Here is a 17,198-nt window from a genome sequence, read left to right as displayed (position 1 = left end):
ATATGTAGAGGGGTCACGCAACGTGCACAAAATCCACCCGCTACCATAACTTTAAGCCCGAATTTTGGGATCGCTCTTGATGGTACATCCGATTTGTTTTCTGTCCTGTAACGAACATTTTGTTGGTTCAATTTTGGATATAGTTCAATAATAGATTCGTCAGTCCAAAGGATGTGACTGCGCAATTCTTCACCAAGTCTTTTTTCACTCAAATGGGCACTTTTCTGAAGGAGTTCTTCAAATTTCAGACGGTCATCGATATATTTTTGTGACATGAGAGGTTTTTTTGGTTAGTTTGTAAGCTGTGTGACCCCACTTCGTAGTTTTCACAAATTTTTGCACGGTCACACAGTTAATTTGCTTCTTCTTCTCTTTATAGCGTTTTGAGTCATTTAACTCCCTTGCTCAATTACGTAATGAACTACCGGTTTTCTTGCAAAGTCTGTTTTTAATCATTCTTTTTGTGGTAGGTGACACCTTTCTGGGTCGCCCTGGTCGCTTTTTGTCGTGGACAAAATTTTTATTCTTCCATTTCCAAACAGTTCTGCGGCTGCAGCCCAATTTTTGCACAATTTCTGTAGGTTTAAGCCCCTGCTGATGCAATGTTTGTATCTCAACTCTAAGATGCTCATGACTTACACGTTTAGTTGTTCCTCCCATGGTAAAAATTTGAAATAAATAACTTCACTGGTTCAAAAGTTCCAGCTGAATTTGTAACAACCACGCTCCAAAAAATGCATGGGATCGGACTTTATTAACACCCTTTATAATATTTCTGGGAAACATATTTATTAACCTACAGAACACCTAGGGATGAATATTACACTGGTAAGTAGAGCCATGCTCAGAAAATCTCACTCAAACGATACAATTTGAAGCACTGGTCATGCTAATGAACCCGATTTCCAAAAGAGGATCGTGTATCTTGCCGTTGCGCTTGGGGTATGGATTCAAGTGGGCGAATGTCATCGTCGATGGCGCCGACAAGGTGGAAATTTCAAATGCGTCGCGCCAGGCACTTACCCACACCCATCGTCGACTAAGGTAAATTCAGAAAACTTGTTAAGGTAGCCCTGGATGACTCATCGTCAAAATAAATACCCGTAGTCCAAATCAGCACATTTTAAACCACGTTTTTTAACTTCTGATCAACACTTTTATAGTCAGCAAATTTTTGCGAGTTTTTCTAAATTAAGTCAGTTTCGATAAGGTCTAATTTTTCGGCAACTCGAGTCCCTTCTTGCAAACAGTGTCAAAATCTGAAGTCAATATATCTCAGAAATCAGGAACGACCTGTTCCACGAAAGCGTAGACACGAATTTTATAATACATATATTCCCAGACTCGAGAAATTTTTTAAAATCTGTTAAATTTGGCGATGAGTCGTTAAGTATGTTTCAGGCACTTTAACTTCTGGTACTACATAGTCGGAAACACTCAAGTGTCAATGACATATAGCTTTATTACTTTTGTAAATCTCAACTTAGCAATTTTTGATTTATTTTACCGAAAAGCCAGATAAATTTCAATTCAAAAACAATTTTTAGTCTTAAAATTTTCCTCCTCCTGCGTCAATGCCACGCTAAAGACGAGACGACCACTCCTCGATGGAATTACGCACCGATTCCAGGGACATTTTGTGGCATTCCCGGGTCAGAAATTTTTTCCAAGCCTCCGCACTTCTACGGGGCTTAGAACACACCTTTGCCCCTAACTTTGACCATTTTTCATATTCCGGAGGTTCAAATCCAACAAATAGGATAGCCATTTCTATTCGGAGATAAAGACCGGAATTTGTTTTTTTAGCTACGCTTGGGTCATTTTTTGCACTATAAATTCGTGCTGAGTCCTGCTGAGAGGTCCCATCGATTCCATTGAATTGGATCTCACTTAAGGGATGTACCACGGACTCAAAAACATATTTCAAGAAATTTGATTCCCCCACCTCCCCCCAATTTTCAGCAAAATGTAGAGAAATTACCCCAATTAGCTCCCATTTGCCAAAATCATCAAAAAACCCGGATAATGTGACTTTCTGACCTTTTATCTATATCGGGGGATGTCTCTGACCGATTTTGCGTAGATTAGGACAATTCGCTTGTTAAAAGATTTTTCCGATGTGAAAATCTCCTCATTCGTAAAAATAATCCTGCTCCCTTTTTTGGAGCGTACCGCTTGAGGTGACTCCTGCATTCATTTAATCTGGCTTTCCTTTGGGGTACGATCAGGATGTGGCAAGTACCACGTTTCAAAGCCTTAAGCCTAAGCTTCAATTTGAGCACTCATTGGATAATTTGCATCGACACTGTCAGCAGTGAGCCCGGTTTCCGTTGGAATTTCGTGAATTTCTTCGGATTCCAGGCTTGAGAGGCTTCACGATGGGTGTGGTCCTTGGAGGTTTTCAAAAAATTCTTCTTCGACTGTTCTTAGTCGATTCGGTTCCCATGAATGTTTTTATAGTCCGTTGGGCTAAATTAAAGCACACCTTTGACTTTTTCAGCACATGTCAAATCACTGTTTTTCTGCGATTTTTTTTGTGAAAAACTATCGCCGCCCGCTTCTCTTCAATTTCCTGTATATTTATCCAGATGTTCAAAAATTACAAAGTCCATAGTGAATCATAATGTAAATCGCATGGCGAATCTAATGCACTTATCAGATTTTACTTCTGCGGCGTAGTTTTTTAGCAATCGGCTGTTGACACTTGAGTGTTCCCGACTATGTATATAAAATTTTGTTTTATTGCAGTACATAAGATGCATTCGAATCCGAGGAAGATTATACCAATACATTTTCACATGTCCAAAACCTTCACGATTCAACTCGGCAATCTCAAAATGTGTTTTGGATGATACAAGTACTTTTTCATGTATTATCAAGCATAGCACTGCTTTAGTAATTTTAAAACCATGAAATTATTAGTCACAGATGCTCCCACTACGGTCGATCCTCCAGCAACCACGACGTCGGTTCCTGTAACAACTCCACCCATAATAACTACAAGTTCGACGACCAGCTTCTCAACCTCGTCGACTGGACCAACTCCATCAACGGGAAACCCGACCCCATCAACGGGCAACCCAACTCCTTCCACTGATGAGCCCTCGCCCTCGACTGATGGACCATCGCCGTCGACTGACGGACCATCGCCGTCAACTGACGGACCATCGCCGTCAACTGACGGACCATCGCCGTCGACTGACGGACCATCGCCGTCGACTGACGGACCATCGCCGTCGACTGACGGACCATCGCCGTCGACTGACGGACCATCGCCGTCGACTGATGGACCATCGCCGTCAACTGACGGACCATCGCCGTCGACTGACGGACCATCGCCGTCGACTGACGGACCATCGCCGTCAACTGACGGACCATCGCCGTCGACTGACGGACCATCGCCGTCAACTGACGGACCATCATCCTCCACTGACGGACCATCTCCGTCGACTGATGAACCATCGCCGTCGACTGATGGACCATCCCCTTCGACTGACGGAACATCGCCATCGACTGACGAGCCATCGCCATCGACCGACGAGCCGTCGCCATCGACTGACGAGCCATCGCCATCCACTGACGAGCCATCACCATCAAGTGACGAGCCATCGCCATCGACTGACGAGCCATCGCCTTCAACTGGCGAGCCATCGCCATCGACTGACGAGTCATCGCCATCGACTGACGAGTCATCGCCATCGACTGACGAGCCATCGCCATCAACTGACGAGCCATCGCCTTCAACTGGCGAGCCATCGCCATCGACTGACGAGTCATCGCCATCGACTGACGAGTCATCGCCATCGACTGACGAGCCATCGCCATCGACTGACGAGCCATCGCCATCAACTGACGAGCCATCGCCTTCAACTGGCGAGCCATCGCCATCGACTGACGAGCCATCGCCATCAACTGACGAGTCATCGCCATCGACTGACGAGCCATCGCCATCGACTGACGAGCCATCGCCATCAACTGACGAGCTATCGCCATCAACTGACGAGCCGTCGCCATCGACTGACGAGCCATCGCCATCCACTGACGAGCCATCACCATCAACTGACGAGCCATCGCCATCGACTGACGAGCCATCGCCATCGACTGACGAGCCATCGCCATCAACTGACGAGTCATCGCCATCGACTGACGAGTCGTCGCCGTCGACTGACGAGTCGTCGCCTTCGACTGACGAACCGTCGCCTTCAACTGACGAGTCACCGTCGACGGACGAGCCGTCACCGTCGACGGACGAGCCATCGCCATCAACTGACGAGCCGTCGCCTTCAACTGAAGAACCATCGCCCTCGACCGACGAACCGTCGCCTTCGACTGACGAACCGTCGCCTTCGACTGACGAACCGTCGCCTTCGACTGACGAACCGTCGCCTTCGACTGACGAACCGTCGCCTTCGACTGACGAACCGTCGCCTTCGACTGACGAACCGTCGCCTTCGACTGACGAACCGTCGCCTCCGACTGACGAACCGTCGCCTTCGACTGACGAACCGTCGCCTTCGACTGACGAAACGTCGCCTTCGACTGACGAAACGTCGCCTTCGACTGACGAAACGTCGCCTTCGACTGACGAAACGTCGCCTTCGACTGACGAACCGTCGCCTTCGACTGACGAACCGTCGCCTTCGACTGACGAACCGTCGCCTTCGACTGTCGAACCGTCGCCTTCGACTGACGAACCTTCGACTGACGAACCGTCACCTTCAACTGATGAGCCATCGCCCTCAACGGATGAGTCGTCGCCGTCGACTGACGAACCGTCGCCTTCGACTGACGAACCGTCGCCTTCGACTGACGAGCCATCGCCTTCAACTGGCGAGCCATCGCCATCGACTGACGAGCCATCGCCATCAACTGACGAGTCATCGCCATCGACTGACGAGCCATCGCCATCGACTGACGAGCCATCGCCATCAACTGACGAGCTATCGCCATCAACTGACGAGCCGTCGCCATCGACTGACGAGCCATCGCCATCCACTGACGAGCCATCACCATCAACTGACGAGCCATCGCCATCGACTGACGAGCCATCGCCATCGACTGACGAGCCATCGCCATCAACTGACGAGTCATCGCCATCGACTGACGAGTCGTCGCCGTCGACTGACGAGTCGTCGCCTTCGACTGACGAACCGTCGCCTTCAACTGACGAGTCACCGTCGACGGACGAGCCGTCACCGTCGACGGACGAGCCATCGCCATCAACTGACGAGCCGTCGCCTTCAACTGAAGAACCATCGCCCTCGACCGACGAACCGTCGCCTTCGACTGACGAACCGTCGCCTTCGACTGACGAACCGTCGCCTTCGACTGACGAACCGTCGCCTTCGACTGACGAACCGTCGCCTTCGACTGACGAACCGTCGCCTTCGACTGACGAACCGTCGCCTTCGACTGACGAACCGTCGCCTCCGACTGACGAACCGTCGCCTTCGACTGACGAACCGTCGCCTTCGACTGACGAAACGTCGCCTTCGACTGACGAAACGTCGCCTTCGACTGACGAAACGTCGCCTTCGACTGACGAAACGTCGCCTTCGACTGACGAACCGTCGCCTTCGACTGACGAACCGTCGCCTTCGACTGACGAACCGTCGCCTTCGACTGTCGAACCGTCGCCTTCGACTGACGAACCTTCGACTGACGAACCGTCACCTTCAACTGATGAGCCATCGCCCTCAACGGATGAGTCGTCGCCGTCGACTGACGAACCGTCGCCTTCGACTGACGAACCGTCGCCTTCGACTGACGAACCGTCGCCTTCGACTGACGAACCTTCGACTGACGAACCGTCGCCCTCGACTGACGAGCCGTCACCGTCGACTGACGAACCTTCGACTGATGCCCCCCCTTCGACTTGATCCATTATTTACTACGTATATATGTACATATTTACAATACACATATACTTCCTGCAGTTTGTATTAAATTTAGTGTATTTTTAAAATTTCACTCTCCTTAAATATTTATTGAACTCGAGAAGATCTACATACATACAAATAAATATATACAACTAGAGTAAAGCCCTGTCGATCCTCCTTCTGAGTTCTTCTTTTAGATGTCGTGTCGAGATGGGTAAGTCACTAGGGGAATATGTCCGGACTTTAGGGGGAACTTTCATTGGGGTCAGAGAAGCTAATATTTTCCTATTTAAGCGGCTATCTTCTACACTCTGCCTTGCAATCCCGCAACCATTTCGTGCAAGTACCCGCGTACTTAAATTCTGCCCGCAAAGGAAAATAAGAAAATATTCAATAACGAGACTAGTGGAGCTTCCATTACGATGATGGATAATTGTAAGTGTAGTGTTTAAATTCTTTGGATTTAACGTACGTTTTCTCCTCTTTGGGTACAAATTTTATCCGCGCGCTTTAACTTGTCCCCGTCTCATACACATTTTAACGGTGTACCCTACCGTGTTGTAGAGTGTAGAGCGTGTATACATACCATAGATATAGATTAGAATAGATCAGGCATCTTCCAAATAGTCAATGTTAAAAACTCGGCAATGTTTTTGAGGTGGGACTAAATCCTGCCTGTGTCTACAAACCAAGCTCTGACGAGGGAACCTTTTATAGTGCCCGGAGCTCCCAGCATATCCACTATATGCATTGGATGCAGTTTTTAATACTAGTCCTTAGGGTTGCCGCGGGTAGCGAAAATGCTACCCGTTACCCGACCCGCTACCCGCAGCCCAACTACCCGTACCCGCACGGGTACCCGTGCGGGTACCCGTTACCCGCTACCCGTTATGAGAATTAAGTTAAAAACTAACCGATCTTCAGAACAAATTTGATTGAATCAATTATTTGCTCATTTTTGTTAATAAGGAGTTTGAGATAATGCTATGCAAGTATCTCATGCCATACTTTGCTAGATGTCATTAGTTGTTTCTGAAACCAAACTTTTAGGCTTACAACGAAACCTTTTTCAAGCTACACGGGGATTTCCTAGCGCGTGATATCAAAACATCAAGCCAAAAATTAGGAATTACGTGACACTTATTTTTCCCCTGAATGATCACTTTGAAGAAAACTAGCGGTGAGGCAGAGTTCAAAGTCCACAATGGTTTTCATCCAATGGAGGAAAATGATGTAGAACATTTGCTTAAAAATTGAACTTTGCCTCAAATATTTTTTTCAAAGTGATGGTCACTTAGTGACCATTTAACGGAAAGAGTGTCACGTTATTCCTAATGGACGTTTTGATGTAACTCTAAACTCGATGGACAATCGTGGTGTACTTTAAAAAAAGTTACATTGTTAGTTTGATTTTTTGAAATTTAGATTTACATGAAGTTTTCATTAAAAAATTCGTCTACATATTAAATTCTTGGCTTCAATCCGATTGAGGGTTTTCGCTTTCTCTGCACAAATTTAAATATTGCATAAGTCTTACATACCTAAATACACGCAGACACAAGTTAAATTATTTCTGATATTTTAGAGCAGGCCAATTATGCTTGAAAAAAAATAATTTCCCCATTTCTGTATTTTCTGGAAGTGAAAGGTACATATTTGAGACTACCGAGGTTTCTGTGGCAAATAGCAAATTTTGAAGTGGAGAAAGGACAAAATCATACTTCTGTAAATGTAGGGCCTGATGATGTCCAAACTTCGTTTGTGACCCAAATTTATGCCAAAATTAAATAAAAACTGAACTACCCGTTACCCGTGCGGGTAGTTCTCGCTACCCGCAGATAACGGGTACCCGCAAAAATCATGCGGGTATGCGGGTAACGGGTACCCGACCCGTTACCCGCGGCAACCCTACTAGTCCTATGATGTGACAAAATTTCCGCGTCAAAATGACATTTGGTAAAGCGGTGACGATTTTAGTGATGCGCCGAACGGTCATTTTCGCCATGTTTTTAGGACCGCAGGTACCCTTTCACCTCTTCACTACACGCTCCCCGCTCATCTCACTGAAATCTCAACTCATTTGTTCACCGATGAGACTGGCATCTAATTAAACTATGTATATTTACAATATCATTACAATTTATCTATATTATAAGCGAGAATGTCTGTTGGCAACGGAAGTTTGTCCGTCCTAAAATTCTGTTCGTGACGGAAGTGAAAGTAGAGAAAGTCTAGGCGTAGCCTTATCTAGGCGTGGTGGTTATCTGGGGGTGTTAGTTATCTGGGGGTGTTGGTTATCTGGAGGTGGTGGTTATCTGGGGGTGTTAGTTATCTGGGGGTGTTAGTTATCTGGGGGTGTTGGTTATCTGGGGGTGCTGGTTACCAAGGGGTAGTGGTTATCTGGGGGTAGTGGTTCTCTGGGGGTAGTGGTTATCTGGGTAAGCCCCCAATACCTCGATATCCGAATATCCAGGTATCTCAATATCCTTGATATTCCTGATATTCTTGATATTCCAAATATCCATAATATTCTTCATATTCTAAATATCTATAATATTCTTGATATTCAGAATATCAGAATATCGAGAATATCAGAATATCCGGAATATCAGGAATATTGAGGATATCAGAATATCGAGAATATCAGGAATATCAGGACTATCAAGAATATCAAGAACATCAGGAATATTAAGAATATCATATATATCAAGAATATCAGGAATATCAAGAATAGCAGTAATACCAAGAATATCAGGAATATCAGGAATATCAAGAATATCAGGAATGTCAAGAATATCATATATATCAAGAATATCAGGAATATCAAGAATAGCAGTAATACCAAGAATATCAGGAATATCAGGAATATCAGGAATATCAAGAATATCAGGAATGTCAAGAATACCAGGAATATCAAGAATATCAGGAACATCAGGAATATCAAGAATATCAAGAACATCAGGAATATTAAGAATATCAGGAATGTCAGGATTATCAAGAATATCAATAATATCAGGAATATCAAGAATATTAAGAATATCAGGAATATCAGGAATGTCAGGAATATCAAGAATATCAAGAAAATTACGAGTATTAGGAATATCAAGAATATCAAGAATATCTATATTATAAGCGAGAATGTCTGTTGGCAACGGAAGTGAAAGTAAATTTGTCCGTGACGGAAGTTTGTTCGTGACGGAAGTGAAAGCAGGGAAAGTCTTAGGCGTGGCCTTATGGTTATCTTGAGGTGGTGGTTATCTGGGGGTGGTGGTTATCTAGGGGTAGTGGTTATCTGGGGGTGGTGGTTATCTAGAGGTAGTGGTTATCTAGGGGTTGTGGTTATCTGGGTGTGGTGGTTATCTGGGGGTGGTGATTATCTAGGGGTAGTGGTTATCTGGGGGTAGTGATTATCTAGGGGTGGTGATTATCTAGGGGTGGTGATTATATAGGAGTGGTGATTATTTGGGGGTAGTGATTATCTGGGAGTGGGGGTTATCTGGGGGTGGTGGTTATCTGGGGGTAGTGATTATCTAGGGGTAGTGGTTATCTGGGGGTGGTGATTATCTAGGGGTGGTGGTTATCTGGATAAGCCGACCGATATCCCGATATCCCAATATCCCTACCGATATCCCGATATCCCAATATCCCTACCGATATCCCAATATCCCGATATCCCAATATCCCTACCGATATCCCGATATCCCAATGTCCAATATCCCTACCGATATCCCAATATCCCGATATCCCGGAAGCGGGATATCGGGATATCGGTAGGGATATTGGGATATCGGGATATAAGGATATCGGTAGGGATATTGGGATATTGGGACATCGGTGGGGATATTGGGATATCGGGATATTGGGATATCGGGATATTGGGATATCGGTGGGGATATTGGGATATTGGGATATTGGGATATCGGTAGGGATATCGGGATATTGGGATATCGGGATATTGGGATATCGGGATATTGGGATATCGGGATATTGGGATATCGGGATATTGGGATATCGGTAGGGATATTGGGATATTGGGATATCGGTAGGGATATTGGGATATCGGGATATTGGGATATCGGTAGGGATATTGGGATATCGGGATATTGGGATATCGGTAGGGATATTGGGATATCGGGATATTGGGATATCGGTAGGGATATTCGGATATCGTGATATGGGTTGGGATATCGCTGTATTAGGATATCGGAATATCAGCCGGGATATTGGGATATCGGCAGGGATACTGGGATATCGGTAGGGATATTGGGATATCGGGATATTGGGATATCGGTAGGGATATTGGGATATGCGGGATATTGAGATGTGGCGGTGGTGGTTAACTGGATTTGGTAAGCCCCCATACCTCGATATCCCAATATCTTGATATCTCGACCAATATCCCAGTATCATATCAAGGGTATCAAGATACCGAGATATTGGGATATGGGGGTGGTTGTTATCTGGGCATTGTGGTTAACTAGGTTAGGTAAGCCTCCCAACTCGATATCCTAATATCCCGACCAATATTTCAATATCCCGTCCCATGTCCCGGTATTCGAATATATTATCCGATCTTAAAATACTGGGGTACTTCCGTGGTTCAACTCTTTTAGGATCTAAGGATACTGGGATATTGAAATTAGGACTCCTAGATATTCGGGTTGTATATTGAAGGATCGGATCACGAGTCATGCAAGGCTTCAGCCCAGCCCAATCGCTAATATTGAGTAAACTCTGTTTCAATTCTGGTAATTGCAGCGGGAAAGCCACATGCCCAGTTACTTAACATGGGCACGTGACTTTCCCGCTGCAATCACCAGAATTGAATAGTTTAGTAAGGAATAACTGATCGCAGATTTAAATTGAATTTCATCCCGCCCAATGTAATCAAGTGGGCACGTGATTTTCGCGCGAAAATATCCTGCGATCATTTATTCCATAATAGCCAAAAGCTAGGTAGTGAGTAGTATACGACCGCAGACGAGGGGAATCTTGATTTTGTTCACTTTAACGTTCGTCTGAAATTTCTTTCACTTCCACAGGCGACAAAGAGTTGCAGTTAATATTATCAAAAATTTAATTGGTGGAATTTTGAAAATTAAATATACTGTTGCCCGGCGGGAGACGGGCTTATACGCTAGTCTATATTATAAGCGAGAATGTCTGTTGGTAACGGAAGTGAAAGTAAATCTGTCCATCCTAAAATTCTGTTCGTGACGGAAGTGAAAGTAGGGAAAGTCTTGAGCGTGGCCTTATGATTATCTCGTGGTGTTGGTGATCTGGGGGTGTTAGTTATCTGGTACTGTTGGTTATTTGGGGGTGTTGGTTATCTAGGGGTGGTAGTTATCTGGGTTGGGTAAGCCCCCAATATCTTTGAATATCCCTGTATCTCAATATTCTTGATATTCCTGATATTCTTAATATTCTTGATATTCTTGGTATTCCTGATATTCTTGATATTCCTGACATTCTTAATATTCTTGATACTCTTGATATTCAGAATATCAAGAATACCAGGAATATCAAGAATATTCAGAATATCAGGAATATCAAGAATATTAAGAATGTCAGGAATATCAAGAATATTCAGAAATCAGGAATATCAAGAATGAGAATATTCATTCAGAATGTCTGGGATTCAGGAATATCAAGAATATTATATATACGAGAATATTGTGATTATTAAGAATATCGAGTTCGAGAATATCAAGTGTCGAGGATATAGTGAATGTCGTAAATCATGGGAAATTTTGTATACTCTCGACGTTTTCGATTTACTCGACCGAGACTATTAATAATAATCAGAATATTTAGAATATTAGGAATAATCTCAATATTCTGAATCTCTACGTATATCATGTTGGCAACCGAAGTTAAACTAAGTTTGCCTGTGACACGATTTTTTTCTTTGACAACAATTTTTCCGTTGAACAAGTGAGTGTGGGGAAAATAAAGTTTTTTTTGGCCCCTAAATTCAAAATAAATTGGGTTCAAAACACTAAATTTGGAGATGCGGCGTGTCAAAGTTTTGTATGCTGGTTGTACATAACGGCCTGGTAAGTTTACTAGGTGCGTTTTTTGGTGCCTTTTGTGGGCAGGTATGTTTACTTGGCTGGTGCGTTTACTGGACTGATGCGTTTACTTGGCTGGTGCGTTTACTGGACTGATGCGTTTACTTGGCTATGCGTTTACTTGGCTGGTGCGTTTACTTGGTTGGTGCGTTTACTTGGCTGGTGCGTTTACTTGGCTGGTTGCGTTTACTTGGCTGGTGCGTTTACTTGGTTGGTGCGTTTACTTGACTGGTGCGTTTACTGGGCTGGTGCGTTTATTGGGCTGGTGCGCTTACTGGGCTTTGCGTTTACTGGGCTATGCGTTTATTGGGCCGGTGTGTTTATTGGGCTGGTACTGTAACTAGGACAGTATAAGAGTTTGCTTAAACGATTACCACCATCATGAATATTTCTAGATGTGCTATGATAATTTCGCAAATTATCTTAATTTAATTTGCTTTGTTAACCTTACTCCGGTGCGGACAGACATTCGAGGTGTCAAATTTATCGCCCGACGGAGGTCGGGCTTATACGCTAGTTTACTACATATTTACAAGTTCTCAATATTGTTTTTTGTTTCAAATATTGGAGTTTAAAAAAATGTGGAAAAAATACAGCAACTTATTATGAATTTAAAGTAGAGGGATTTGTTCTCCAAAAAGTGCGCGTGAACATTTTGTAAGTTTTAAATTCAAACGGAAAAATAATATTGATAAGCAATAAATAGTAAATTGAAATGATATTGTAAATGTAGTTAAATTAAGTATTAGTGTACTCAGTGAGTAAATGAGTTGGGAATTCAGTAGCAAGATGAGGAACGTGTGGCGAAAAGTAGCTGCGCTATTAAAATCATGGGAGAAAGTGACCGTTCGGCGCGTCGCTTAAAAACGTCACCGCTTGACCAAATGTCATTTTGACATGGAAATTTGGTCACATCATCGGGCTAATATTAAAAACTGCGTCTAATGTATATAGTGGATATACTGGGAGCTCCGGGCACTATAAAAGGTTCCCTCGTGAGTTCATCACATGGAGTACATTAGCCGAACGAGCCGAATTATTTTATTATTTGACATGACTAATTTTTAATTTGGCGTTTAAATCATACGAAATTGAATAATCATACGAATTGAAATGGGATATTGGGATATCGGGATATTGGGATATCGGGATATTGGGATATCGGTAGGGATATTGGGATATTGGGATATCGGTAGGGATATTGGGATATCGGGATATTGGGATATCGGTAGGGATATTGGGATATCGGGATATTGGGATATCGGTAGGGATATTGGGATATCGGGATATTGGGATATCGGTAGGGATATTCGGATATCGTGATATGGGTTGGGATATCGCTGTATTAGGATATCGGAATATCAGCCGGGATATTGGGATATCGGCAGGGATACTGGGATATCGGTAGGGATATTGGGATATCGGGATATTGGGATATCGGTAGGGATATTGGGATATGCGGGATATTGAGATGTGGCGGTGGTGGTTAACTGGATTTGGTAAGCCCCCATACCTCGATATCCCAATATCTTGATATCTCGACCAATATCCCAGTATCATATCAAGGGTATCAAGATACCGAGATATTGGGATATGGGGGTGGTTGTTATCTGGGCATTGTGGTTAACTAGGTTAGGTAAGCCTCCCAACTCGATATCCTAATATCCCGACCAATATTTCAATATCCCGTCCCATGTCCCGGTATTCGAATATATTATCCGATCTTAAAATACTGGGGTACTTCCGTGGTTCAACTCTTTTAGGATCTAAGGATACTGGGATATTGAAATTAGGACTCCTAGATATTCGGGTTGTATATTGAAGGATCGGATCACGAGTCATGCAAGGCTTCAGCCCAGCCCAATCGCTAATATTGAGTAAACTCTGTTTCAATTCTGGTAATTGCAGCGGGAAAGCCACATGCCCAGTTACTTAACATGGGCACGTGACTTTCCCGCTGCAATCACCAGAATTGAATAGTTTAGTAAGGAATAACTGATCGCAGATTTAAATTGAATTTCATCCCGCCCAATGTAATCAAGTGGGCACGTGATTTTCGCGCGAAAATATCCTGCGATCATTTATTCCATAATAGCCAAAAGCTAGGTAGTGAGTAGTATACGACCGCAGACGAGGGGAATCTTGATTTTGTTCACTTTAACGTTCGTCTGAAATTTCTTTCACTTCCACAGGCGACAAAGAGTTGCAGTTAATATTATCAAAAATTTAATTGGTGGAATTTTGAAAATTAAATATACTGTTGCCCGGCGGGAGACGGGCTTATACGCTAGTCTATATTATAAGCGAGAATGTCTGTTGGCAACGGAAGTTTGTCCGTCCTAAAATTCTGTTCGTGACGGAAGTGAAAGTAGAGAAAGTCTAGGCGTAGCCTTATCTAGGCGTGGTGGTTATCTGGGGGTGTTAGTTATCTGGGGGTGTTGGTTATCTGGAGGTGGTGGTTATCTGGGGGTGTTAGTTATCTGGGGGTGTTAGTTATCTGGGGGTGTTGGTTATCTGGGGGTGCTGGTTACCAAGGGGTAGTGGTTATCTGGGGGTAGTGGTTCTCTGGGGGTAGTGGTTATCTGGGTAAGCCCCCAATACCTCGATATCCGAATATCCAGGTATCTCAATATCCTTGATATTCCTGATATTCTTGATATTCCAAATATCCATAATATTCTTCATATTCTAAATATCTATAATATTCTTGATATTCAGAATATCAGAATATCGAGAATATCAGAATATCCGGAATATCAGGAATATTGAGGATATCAGAATATCGAGAATATCAGGAATATCAGGACTATCAAGAATATCAAGAACATCAGGAATATTAAGAATATCATATATATCAAGAATATCAGGAATATCAAGAATAGCAGTAATACCAAGAATATCAGGAATATCAGGAATATCAAGAATATCAGGAATGTCAAGAATATCATATATATCAAGAATATCAGGAATATCAAGAATAGCAGTAATACCAAGAATATCAGGAATATCAGGAATATCAGGAATATCAAGAATATCAGGAATGTCAAGAATACCAGGAATATCAAGAATATCAGGAACATCAGGAATATCAAGAATATCAAGAACATCAGGAATATTAAGAATATCAGGAATGTCAGGATTATCAAGAATATCAATAATATCAGGAATATCAAGAATATTAAGAATATCAGGAATATCAGGAATGTCAGGAATATCAAGAATATCAAGAAAATTACGAGTATTAGGAATATCAAGAATATCAAGAATATCTATATTATAAGCGAGAATGTCTGTTGGCAACGGAAGTGAAAGTAAATTTGTCCGTGACGGAAGTTTGTTCGTGACGGAAGTGAAAGCAGGGAAAGTCTTAGGCGTGGCCTTATGGTTATCTTGAGGTGGTGGTTATCTGGGGGTGGTGGTTATCTAGGGGTAGTGGTTATCTGGGGGTGGTGGTTATCTAGAGGTAGTGGTTATCTAGGGGTTGTGGTTATCTGGGTGTGGTGGTTATCTGGGGGTGGTGATTATCTAGGGGTAGTGGTTATCTGGGGGTAGTGATTATCTAGGGGTGGTGATTATCTAGGGGTGGTGATTATATAGGAGTGGTGATTATTTGGGGGTAGTGATTATCTGGGAGTGGGGGTTATCTGGGGGTGGTGGTTATCTGGGGGTAGTGATTATCTAGGGGTAGTGGTTATCTGGGGGTGGTGATTATCTAGGGGTGGTGGTTATCTGGATAAGCCGACCGATATCCCGATATCCCAATATCCCTACCGATATCCCGATATCCCAATATCCCTACCGATATCCCAATATCCCGATATCCCAATATCCCTACCGATATCCCGATATCCCAATGTCCAATATCCCTACCGATATCCCAATATCCCGATATCCCGGAAGCGGGATATCGGGATATCGGTAGGGATATTGGGATATCGGGATATAAGGATATCGGTAGGGATATTGGGATATTGGGACATCGGTGGGGATATTGGGATATCGGGATATTGGGATATCGGGATATTGGGATATCGGTGGGGATATTGGGATATTGGGATATTGGGATATCGGTAGGGATATCGGGATATTGGGATATCGGGATATTGGGATATCGGGATATTGGGATATCGGGATATTGGGATATCGGGATATTGGGATATCGGTAGGGATATTGGGATATTGGGATATCGGTAGGGATATTGGGATATCGGGATATTGGGATATCGGTAGGGATATTGGGATATCGGGATATTGGGATATCGGTAGGGATATTGGGATATCGGGATATTGGGATATCGGTAGGGATATTCGGATATCGTGATATGGGTTGGGATATCGCTGTATTAGGATATCGGAATATCAGCCGGGATATTGGGATATCGGCAGGGATACTGGGATATCGGTAGGGATATTGGGATATCGGGATATTGGGATATCGGTAGGGATATTGGGATATGCGGGATATTGAGATGTGGCGGTGGTGGTTAACTGGATTTGGTAAGCCCCCATACCTCGATATCCCAATATCTTGATATCTCGACCAATATCCCAGTATCATATCAAGGGTATCAAGATACCGAGATATTGGGATATGGGGGTGGTTGTTATCTGGGCATTGTGGTTAACTAGGTTAGGTAAGCCTCCCAACTCGATATCCTAATATCCCGACCAATATTTCAATATCCCGTCCCATGTCCCGGTATTCGAATATATTATCCGATCTTAAAATACTGGGGTACTTCCGTGGTTCAACTCTTTTAGGATCTAAGGATACTGGGATATTGAAATTAGGACTCCTAGATATTCGGGTTGTATATTGAAGGATCGGATCACGAGTCATGCAAGGCTTCAGCCCAGCCCAATCGCTAATATTGAGTAAACTCTGTTTCAATTCTGGTAATTGCAGCGGGAAAGCCACATGCCCAGTTACTTAACATGGGCACGTGACTTTCCCGCTGCAATCACCAGAATTGAATAGTTTAGTAAGGAATAACTGATCGCAGATTTAAATTGAATTTCATCCCGCCCAATGTAATCAAGTGGGCACGTGATTTTCGCGCGAAAATATCCTGCGATCATTTATTCCATAATAGCCAAAAGCTAGGTAGTGAGTAGTATACGACCGCAGACGAGGGGAATCTTGATTTTGTTCACTTTAACGTTCGTCTGAAATTTCTTTCACTTCCACAGGCGACAAAGAGTTGCAGTTAATATTATCAAAAATTTAATTGGTGGAATTTTGAAAATT

General features: G+C 43.5%; 1 protein-coding gene across 1 annotated transcript; it reads left to right on the top strand.

Moving 5' to 3' along the window:
• The first annotated feature begins 709 nt into the window (after positions 1 to 709).
• LOC118436853 (cell surface glycoprotein 1-like) lies at positions 710 to 5,965 on the top strand. The gene is made up of 4 exons (XM_035855487.1): positions 710 to 828; positions 913 to 1,044; positions 2,749 to 2,857; positions 2,923 to 5,965. The coding sequence occupies exons 1-4, from the start codon at positions 814 to 816 to the stop codon at positions 5,877 to 5,879; spliced, it is 3,213 nt and encodes a 1,070-aa protein (XP_035711380.1). The 5' UTR covers positions 710 to 813; the 3' UTR covers positions 5,880 to 5,965.
• Positions 5,966 to 17,198: the final 11,233 nt, after the last annotated feature.

Source organism: Folsomia candida, unplaced genomic scaffold (genome assembly GCF_002217175.1).
Source record: "Folsomia candida strain VU population unplaced genomic scaffold, ASM221717v1 Fcan01_Sc010, whole genome shotgun sequence".
NCBI lineage: Eukaryota > Metazoa > Arthropoda > Collembola > Entomobryomorpha > Isotomidae > Folsomia > Folsomia candida.
This window is presented reverse-complemented; position numbering and strand designations above follow the sequence as displayed.

What these genes read in the sequence shown, in the direction of transcription:
- LOC118436853 (XM_035855487.1), top strand. An exon ending in CACACCCATCGTCGACTAAG is followed by an intron (nt 1,045 to 2,748) that starts GTAAATTCAGAA and finishes GTTTTATTGCAG; the next exon opens with TACATAAGATGCATTCGAAT. An exon ending in ATGTGTTTTGGATGATACAA is followed by an intron (nt 2,858 to 2,922) that starts GTACTTTTTCAT and finishes TGAAATTATTAG; the next exon opens with TCACAGATGCTCCCACTACG.